The 9,612-nt window shown below is 34.7% G+C and overlaps 2 protein-coding genes across 2 annotated transcripts; one reads left to right on the forward strand and one right to left on the reverse strand.

Moving 5' to 3' along the window:
• Positions 1-991: 991 nt before the first annotated feature.
• Positions 992-3,843, reverse strand: LOC143531395 (uncharacterized). Its single transcript, XM_077026705.1, has 3 exons — positions 3,637-3,843; positions 2,529-2,950; positions 992-1,619 (listed from the first exon to the last, which is right to left on the reverse strand). The coding sequence occupies exons 1-3, from the start codon at positions 3,799-3,801 to the stop codon at positions 1,178-1,180; spliced, it is 1,029 nt and encodes a 342-aa protein (XP_076882820.1). The 5' UTR covers positions 3,802-3,843; the 3' UTR covers positions 992-1,177.
• Positions 3,844-6,488: 2,645 nt separating this feature from the next.
• On the forward strand, positions 6,489-9,014 carry LOC143531396 (heat shock cognate 70 kDa protein 2-like). The gene is made up of 2 exons (XM_077026706.1): positions 6,489-6,838; positions 7,221-9,014. The coding sequence occupies exons 1-2, from the start codon at positions 6,604-6,606 to the stop codon at positions 8,855-8,857; spliced, it is 1,872 nt and encodes a 623-aa protein (XP_076882821.1). The 5' UTR covers positions 6,489-6,603; the 3' UTR covers positions 8,858-9,014.
• The last annotated feature ends 598 nt before the right edge of the window (positions 9,015-9,612 follow it).

Genomic DNA, 9,612 nt, shown 5'->3' on the forward strand with positions numbered 1-9,612 from the left:
TTACGATAACTGGTTGATTAATGCGTCGAAGAAGGGTATTATTAGAAGTGGTCTAACCAATATCGTCCACGTATAGTAACAAATAGCCAATTTGGTTTCCTCTTGTATAAACAAAAAGCGAGTTCTCACTAATCGCAAACCACATTTTTGACAATGTGGCAAACCTCTCAAATCATGCTCGTGGTGCTTGGTTTAACACGTATACATATTTTGTTAACCTACAAACATAATTAGGATGGATATTATTTGTAAATCCGGGAGTTGAAACTTGTATACCATCTCGTTTATAAGACCATGGAGGAAGGCGTTTTTAACACCTAGAGAGATGGGAATGCTTAGAACTGTGCGTATGGTCATGGGATTAACCATGGGGTTGAACGCCACGTCACAGTCTATGCCAATTTGTTGACTTTTGCCATTGACCACTAAACGGGCATTATACCATTAAGGGTATAGTCAGCATTAAATACAACTTCAAATTTTCAAAATTCGAACAATTTCATTCAAATAATTAGAAAATTCGAAACGAAACAAAATGAAATTATTGAACACCCATACGCTAACATGTTCATGAATTCTCGGATTGCATATTATAGAATCATTTTCTATTTCTGTTTCATTTGATTTGTATATTTCTCGCGGTATAAATAATGGAATTTTCTTTCCTTTTACAAGTTCTTTTAGTATTTGTTTTACAAATAAAAAATGCTTTTTCTTCTTTTATTTTTTATTTTTTATAAAGCTCTTTAAACTCTAAAATTCCATTTTCTTATTTTGACCTATATCTTTCAAAATTGGGTCAAAAAAGGAAGGTGTTTTTCATGAAGGACTAAAAGGATATTCCGTTAATTCCAAAAACCGTTAAACAAGAAGAATCAAAATCGTTACTAGGCCCTGGCACGACACTTCTAATACGAAGTACACGAACACAAAATAATATTTAATAAAAATCTCCAATCGCTAAAGAGACATATGTAGCATTGTACTTCCAACCTAAATACCAAATCTATAGTCTAGAAGTTTACCAGAAGATCATCCAAAACCACATACGCAAAACAAAATTTATCTCCACAACTCAAAACACCATAAACAACAAAGATTCCTTAAAAAAATCCAACACCCTACTATACTATAACTTCACCCACAAATGACAAAATACAATTAAACCCGAGCCGCTTCAAGAAGAACTCAACAACCGCTTCATCCCGGTCTTCTGCTCTGAAGTAAGTCTAGTTGGAAATTTAATATTAAACTTAACCCGCAAGTTACCTTTTTTACTTGGTTCTTTCGGTATTGGCATACCTTCACCTTTAACCACTTCTTCATAAGTTGGACTAATTACCGAATTAATAGGAATCGTTAAGTTTCTACCGTCAAGTGTTGTGATTTGGGCTGTGTAACCCGTCAAAGCTTCTGCTAGTGATACTTTTTGGGTGGCGACGAGGTCGTTGCCATCTCGTTTGAAAACCGCGTGTGGTTTCTCATCGATAATGAAGACGAGATCTGAAGGGATTACACCTCGCTGTTCATTTCCTTTTTCAGGGAATGTTATTTTTGTGCCTTTTTTCCACCCGGGTTTGATTTCTATTGTGAGGATTTCTTCCACTGTTGTCGGTCTCCTACAGTCATGATTAAAGGATTCATTAGTTACAAGAAATGAAATGATTGTTATAATTAGTTGTTCAAAATGAAAATAGAAAAGGGTTTTTGTCTGGCCCGTTTCAACACGTACTATAAATGACCTAATTACCCTAATATGATACATTAAATGCAAGACTAAATAAAAGTAATATTTGAACCTAATTATATGATAACAATGTTATGACAAGATTTACAGATGCAAATATGTCTAAAGCGAGTAAGTCACATTTGCGTATACTGTCTAAAGCGAGTAAGTCACATTTGCGTATACATTATGAATATTCTTTTTCTTTCAGTTTCTTTTAAGCTTTTGCTATAATAGTTCTATGTCACACAACACTGGGAAGTATATTCATTTTCATATGATTATTTCGTGAAATCAAAAACGTTAAATAGTCAATAATATTGACACCTTTTAATTCAAACAATCAAACACAATATTTTCCATCTATCAGATGATCTTTCACCAGAAAAAACTATAAAAAAACTTATGTGAAATACAGGGGTTTTCTAACAGCTTTAAAAATCAAATGTTTTTAAAACAGTTCTCGATAATTGGATAAACGTCATATCCATGTTTGAAAGTTGCACAAAGTCTCGACCTTCAAGGTCCAACGACGAAATTAGAAACAAAGTGAAAGTAAGTCGAATATTCGTTACTATTTCTTATTTAGGTATACAGTTTAAGATACACCAAATTTGGAAGGTTTATGAACGTTGCCATAACTTGATAATAAACTATCCTAAGACTGCAGCATATATAACTTATTATTCACAAAGACCAAATTCAGTAATCTAGAGCATAACTAATCAACTTACCAAATTCAGTAAAATTGTCTAATATGTCAAAATGCATGCAAATTAATATTGTCAGAACCAAATCTTACCCAGTAGCATCAGTGGTGTCTCTCGAGATCTTCATCTTCTTTGTGGTCCCTTTATACAAATCCTCCAAGCTACACGGCAATGTCCGCTCAATTGCCGCCGCTTTCCTTGGCGGCATACTAGCAGACCCTTCACTGCCGCCGGCCCCTCTAAACTGAGAGAATATATCTTCACCAAACACGCTCCTTGGAAACTGTCCGCCACGTGACCCTCCCATGTCTCCCATCCCACCAAACGGGCTAGAAAACCCAAAAAACTCAGAGAATATATCATCTGCGTTTCGGGGATTAAACCTAAACGTCGTCGAGCCACCATCACTCGACATTCCCGAAAACCCACCGGCACCCGGTGGTGGTACCTGCCCCTTCAATCCCTCCTCACCATACTGATCATAAACTGCCCTCTTTTGTGGATCACTCAATACCTAAGAATAAAAAACAAAAATTTATCAAATTTCATTTCAATACTTAATAAATTTCATAAAACACTAGCTCAACAAAATAATTTATCAAATTCAATCAAATTAATTCATCAATTTCAATACTTGATAAATCCCACAAATCAACAAATTAACTCATCAAATTCAATCAAATTAATTTATAAATTTAAATACTTGACAAATCTCAGACAATCCGAGCTCAACAAATTAACTTATCAGTTTCAATCAAACTAATTTATCAATTTCAATCCCAGCTCAACAAATTAACTTATAAATTTTATCAAATTAATTTGTAAATTTCAATACTTGATAATCTCACAAAACCCTAGCTCAACAAAATAACTTATCATCAAATTCAATCAAATTAACTTATAAATTTCAATACTTAGCTCAACAAAATAATTTATGAATTTCAATCAAATTAATTAATCAAATTTAATCAAATTAATTTATAAAGTTCAATACTTGATAAACCCCAACAAATTAACCCATCAATTTCAATACTTTATTTAATCTCCCAAACCCAACTCACCAAATCAAAAATCAACCAACAAATTTTGAAAATTCAAGCTTAATTTAACAAATACCCAATACACACAATTTAAAACAAACAAAATTAGACAAATAAACATCAAATTAAGGTAATAAAACCAACATTCCGATACACGTACATCGTAGGCTTCAGAAATCGTCTTGAATTTGGCTTCTGCATCCTTTTTGTTATTAGGGTTTTTATCTGGGTGCCACTTCATAGCTAATTTGCGGTAAGCTTTCTTCAAGTCATCGTCTTTAGCGTTCCGATCGACCTGAAAAATCTTGTAGTAATCAACGCCCATGGCTGCCGGAGTTTCAATCGGTTGGTTCTTGAGGCTCGCCGGAGTATTTATCGGTGGTGTAATGGGTTTCTAGAAGCTTCTGTTGGTTTAAATTAATTGGTCCTGGAGTTTGGGCTTTCAAATGCTTGTTTTAGGCCCATTGTGTCTAGCTTGGTCATCTTTTAGAGTTATAGTTATGCGATCCGGGTCGGGTTTGGATGGTTCGGATTTTGACCAGGTGGAGGTGGAACCAGTTTTGGTTTGGTTTTGGGTCCAGGTAAGATTCCTCTGAAAAACTGGAACGTGATCTGACCCGAAGGTTCAGGTAGGGTGGATCCGGTGAAGATATGTCGGGTTGGGTCCGAAAACTTTTGAATCTCTAGTTGAGTGAGTTGAGTTTTTAATGTTTGGAAATCTCTACTCGTACATTCATTAAACTAAGCAAGTGGTTTGAGAAAACATACAAGAAAAAAACCAAGCAAGTTAAAATTAATCGAAATTGAAACTTCGTCATTTCTCTCAATCTAAAGTATTGAGTATGTCTGACCATATGTAAGTAGTTGATTTTTATATAAGCTTATATTTTTCTCCATCTTTCACTCGGTGTTTAACCAATTAGTTGAATTAAATAAAAGTAAAATTTCAATAATAACAATAATATAATATATTTTTATGTATACATTTCTCAATGTTGGTGTGGATATAAGCAAGTACATTATGTCGTTGATCTATTTATTTTATATTCGAATTAACTTACTATCGGTTACTGATTGATTTCCTATCAAAGATACCTTTTTTAACAAATGATTTATGATTCATAAATTCATTGATTAGCTTCAGATTTATGTTTTTCCGGCCACCTATGATGAAGAGTTGTAGGTTTCCAACCACAACCATGGTTTTTAACAGATAAACCCCCACTCGTTGCCAGTCACATATGTTTTCATATGTGTGTATTTGTGGCCACATCCATTTCTTGAGTTTTGACCGACCAAAACAAATCCTCACCCATCGCTTGTGCCATCTCCAATCAACAAAAACATCACATCCTTTTACCCGATTAGGTTTCGACTTGGTATTTGGATAACGGGAGAGAGAGAGAGAGAGAGAGAGAGAGAGAGCAACTGGCTTGATCGTCGTTGTCTTCCTTCTTGATCAGTCGAACCATGAACAATCATGAGTCAAGGTTCGGGGGTGTTTGGCTAAGCTTTTAGAAATTGCTTATTTGTTTATATGCTTTTCAAGAAGCAAATAAGTAATTTAGAAAATCTCTTTTTTAAAGCTTTTAGAAATGACTATTGCTTTTTGAAAAAAACAAATAAACAATTTCTAAAAGCTTTAACCAAACACTCTCTTCTTTGATTTGGGTTCGAGTCTTGTAGGTTATTTGGTCATCGAAGAAAAATGGTAAAGTTGTAATTTTGATAGATTAGAGGAAATATGTAATTGAATTTTTAATCAAAAAGAAAAATAAAAGGTTAATAAGAGGGGGAAAAAGGTACAAAAAGGGTGTTTTTATCAAAGACCCTAATTTCTCATCTTATTTTATTCTTCATATTCTCTGAGTTAGTTTGAATAGAGGACGTTGCAGAAGACTATACTGCCGCCGCCGCCGCCTGAGTCCAAATCAACCTAACCTTAACTTGTTCGTTCATTTTGCTAATCTCACCACAATATATTTCTTTTCTTCTTAACCACCATTATTATTTTCTTCCTAACCACAAAATGTTTTATTTTATTTAATTATCTAAGTAACACTTGGCTACGATGACACATGGACCCCATACACAAAGACGATCTCGATCAGGGGCATGACATTTTTATATAAATATATATACTTTTTTTAAACTTTATTAGTAAACTGGGCTGAAAATGTTTGATAGGAAACACTAGGCTGTAAACGAACATGAACAAGGGTATGTTCGTGTTCATTTAACTTTAAACAAACGCAAACACTTAATCAAACACATATTTTGTGTTCGTGTTCGTTTATTTAAAAAAATGAACATGTTCATGTACGTTTATGTGTTTGTTTAAAATCTAAAAGAACAATTCACGAAAACATAAATGGACATATATGAACAAATTTAAATGAACACAAACAAACGTGAACGAACATAAATGAACACAATGAACAAATATAAAACCATTAAGTAGATAAGTCTTCCAATTAATGTTTAATTATTTGCTATTAATATGTAAACAAACATAAATAAACAGACATAAATGAACATGAATAAACAAACAAAACATGTGTTCATGTTCGTTCGTTTAGTTAAAGGAACACAAACTTTTTGTTCGTGTTGGTGTTTGTTCGTTTATTAAATAAACGGTCCCTCCGAACAGTTCACCAAATGTTCGGTTCGTTTGCACGCCTAGGAAACACCAATAAGTGCCAAAAATACATGAAGAAGTTCATTAAGCGTTAAAAAATCTAATAAACTGTTATTGGGTCTGAGCCTAGTAATGAAGTAGATCAGTAACAGACAATCAGTTTTGGGGAAAAAAAATTATAGAAGGGTATTTATTAGTACTCGTCTTGGGCACTTGAAACCTTGGATACGGCCATGTCAAACTCACTCGGGTATTATGGGTGGTTCTAAACGTTGTTAAGAAAATATCTTTGTAAGTAGTATAAAGTTGAAAACATCAAACAAAATTGCAGAAGCATTTGTATATTCTAATTAATAGTAAAAGAAGATTTAAGTGTAAACATGAAGAGGGCTAAAAAGTAAGGTAATTTAAGATACATTTAGATATTGAATCCAATATTACATCCTTTGCTTTTTGACTTAGGTTTATTTCATTTGATGTTGGGAGAGTATGGCCAGACAAGGAGAACTTGAGATCAATAATGGAGTTGCACCCGCAATTGGTATCGACCTTGGAACAACATACTCTTGTGTGGGAATTTGGCAGCATGGCCAAGTTCAGATCATACCCAACGATTTGGGCAACAGGACTACACCATCATGCGTTGCTTTCACACAAGCTGAACGTCTTATCGGTGAAGGTGCGAGGAACCAGGTCGCTATGAATCCTACTTGCACCATCTTTGGTATGTGCTTTATACATCTTGTCCTTGATTTAATAAACCATTGTGTGAATCTAGCTAGTCCACTATCTACAGCAGACTTCAAATCATTTTGTAAGGACTATTAACAAATACAATAATAATAATAAATATATTTAGATACATTAAAAAGGACTAGGCAAATCAGCTTGTGCTGGTTAGTTGAAGTCCGATAGCAGAGTACTTCACTTTTCCACAGAAGTACCTACTTTTAAAAAAACCAATTCTATGTCATTAGAGTTTAATACATTTTTGAACTCTAGCTTCTTGACTTTTATATGCTAAAATATTGATTGGAAAGAGATGTAGTGACGAATCAGTGCAGAATGACATGATATATTTTGGACTCTATTTTTTTGAATTTCAGATGCTAAACGATTGATTGGAAAGAGATTTAGTGACGCAACAGTGCAGACTGACATGAACTTATGGCCTTTTAAAGTCATAAACGGGACTAGTGGCATCCCCAAGATTGTAGTTACATACAAGGGTCAGCAGAAGCAATTTTCAGCGGAGGAAATATCATCTATGATACTAGCAAAAATGAAAGATGTTGCTGGGGCATTCCTTGGTCAAGTTGTACAAGATGCTGTTATCACGGTGCCTGCTTATTTTAATGATTCACAACGCCAAGCAACAAAGGATGCCGGGTATGTTGCTGGACTTAACGTTTTACAAATAATTAACGAGCCTACTGCAGCTGCTATCGCGTATGGACTAGATATGAAAAATGATATAACTCGTGAAACGAATGTGCTTATTTTTTATTTGGGTGGTGGTACGTTTGACGTCTCTATTGTCACGATTGATGGGGAGGGAAAGATACAAGTGAAGGCTGTAGCAGGGGACACTCATTTGGGCGGTCAAGACTTTGATAATGAAATGGTGGATTACTTTATTAAAGAATTTAACCGAAAGCATAAGAGTGACATCAGCGACAATAAAAAAGCTTTAGGGAGGTTGAGGGTAGCGGCTGAAAAGGCAAAACGGGCCCTTTCTTCAACTGTTGAAACGACAATCGAACTTGATGGCTTGCACATGGGTATTGATTTTTCTGCAAGAATTACTCGAGCAAAGTTTGAGAAACTTAATGCAGAATTGTTTAAGAAGTGCATACAAACAGTGGAGAGTTGTCTGAAGGATGCAAATATGAACAAAACTAATGTAGATGAAGTTGTTCTCGTTGGCGGCTCGACTAGAATACCCAAGGTACAAGAACTGCTGCAAGATTTCTTCAATGGAAAGGAGCTTTCAAAGAGAATCCATGCTGATGAGGCGGTTGCATATGGTGCTTCAATTCTTGCTGCAAAGTTACGTGGTGAGACGACTCAAAAGGTTCAAGATTTGGTGTTATTGGATGTCACTCCTTTGTCACTTGGTGTGGATACATATGATGGTACTATGTCTGTTATGATTCCAAGAAACTCAACAATACCAACCAAAACGTCAGGAATTTATTATACAGTTTATGACAATCAAGGTTCTATAGATTTCCCGGTATATCAGGGTGAGAGAATTAGGGCTGAAGACAACAACTGGTTAGGGAGTTTTTATGTTGAAGTTCCACTTGCACCTAGGGGTATATCAAAAGTAAATGTGGTCTTTGAGATTGATACTAATGGTATTTTGAGCTGCTCGGGTGAGGAAGCAACCACCGGCCTTAAAAGGAAGATGGTGGTTACTAACGACAAGGGAAGGCTTTCCAGTGAAGAGATTGAAAAGATGCTGATAGATGCCGAAAAGTACAGGCTTGAGGATCAAGAGTTTAAAAGGAAGGTATGTGCTCGCAATGCCTTGGAAGAATATATATATGACGTTGAATCAAAAATCAAGACTATAAACAGCTGCTCGGAGAAAAAGATCCATAAGAACGACATGCAGAAAATTGAAAATGTGATTGTGAACGCAAGTCAATTTCTCGACATCCATGAGCTTGCAGGTGCAGATCAGTATGAGATGATGCTAAATCAATTGCAAACCTTATGTGCTTCCATCATCTACTAAATTATGTAAGTGTTACTGTAGTACTGTATGAGTTTCCTTGTCGGGGTTCACCTTTCTAAATGAATGTTTGAAATATAAATTATTATGTGATGGTCTTGACATTAGTTATTTTGTTTAAACTACCAAACACATATATAATTTCTAGTACTACTATGAGTTTTGAACTTTTGATTAATTTGGTTTACTTCTTATACACAACACTTTGTAATCGTATATATTAATTTCTTGTGACATGATCCTGGTAGTTAAATAAATATTGTGGAATCCTATACTGTCAATTGGCGTGTTTGGATAGAAAATGCGGATTAGAGTATATTCGACAAGGGAAATATATACTCAAGCATTCATACTTGGCGTGAATATGGTAGATTGGACCACGTCATTTAATACACCGATCAAATTGGTTTAAGGCTTGAGTTAGGCATGACTCATATATAGCCTACTATTTTATCATGTTGTGTAGGCATTTATCATGTTATTGTTGTGTTGTGTTGACAGTGTTGTGTTGTATTGTCATGTATCTTATAAATAATAGAACTTGTATTTATCTGAGGGTGTTATAAGCATATATTTCACTTAAATAATAATATACTCGTAAACTACTGTAAAAAGTGGCTCCGTCTGAAAGTTGAAAAGGACTCGACCAATTATGAAATCATTACAAAAAAAAACAATGATCTCGAATTCGTTGTTGAATATTGAATCTAGACGCCTAATTGATGTTGAGAAGAAGAATATGGCCAATTGGAACTGTT

Source organism: Bidens hawaiensis, unplaced genomic scaffold (assembly GCF_021521415.1).
Source record: "Bidens hawaiensis isolate Kalapana, Puna unplaced genomic scaffold, B.hawaiensis_p1.1 tig00009159_1, whole genome shotgun sequence".
In the NCBI taxonomy this organism is placed as follows: Eukaryota; Viridiplantae; Streptophyta; class Magnoliopsida; order Asterales; family Asteraceae; genus Bidens; species Bidens hawaiensis.

Bases quoted from the DNA above. Each gene is read 5' to 3' on its own strand.
- LOC143531395 (XM_077026705.1), bottom strand. From the start codon at position 3,801: ATGGGCGTTGATTACTACAAGATTTTTCAGGTCGATCGGAACGCTAAA. The intron at 2,951-3,636 runs GTACGTGTATCG...TTTTATTCTTAG, and splicing joins CGATTTCTGAAGCCTACGAT to GTATTGAGTGATCCACAAAA. The intron at 1,620-2,528 runs GTAAGATTTGGT...TCATGACTGTAG, and splicing joins GACACCACTGATGCTACTGG to GAGACCGACAACAGTGGAAG.
- LOC143531396 (XM_077026706.1), top strand. From the start codon at position 6,604: ATGGCCAGACAAGGAGAACTTGAGATCAATAATGGAGTTGCACCCGCA. The intron at 6,839-7,220 runs GTATGTGCTTTA...TTTGAATTTCAG, and splicing joins TCCTACTTGCACCATCTTTG to ATGCTAAACGATTGATTGGA.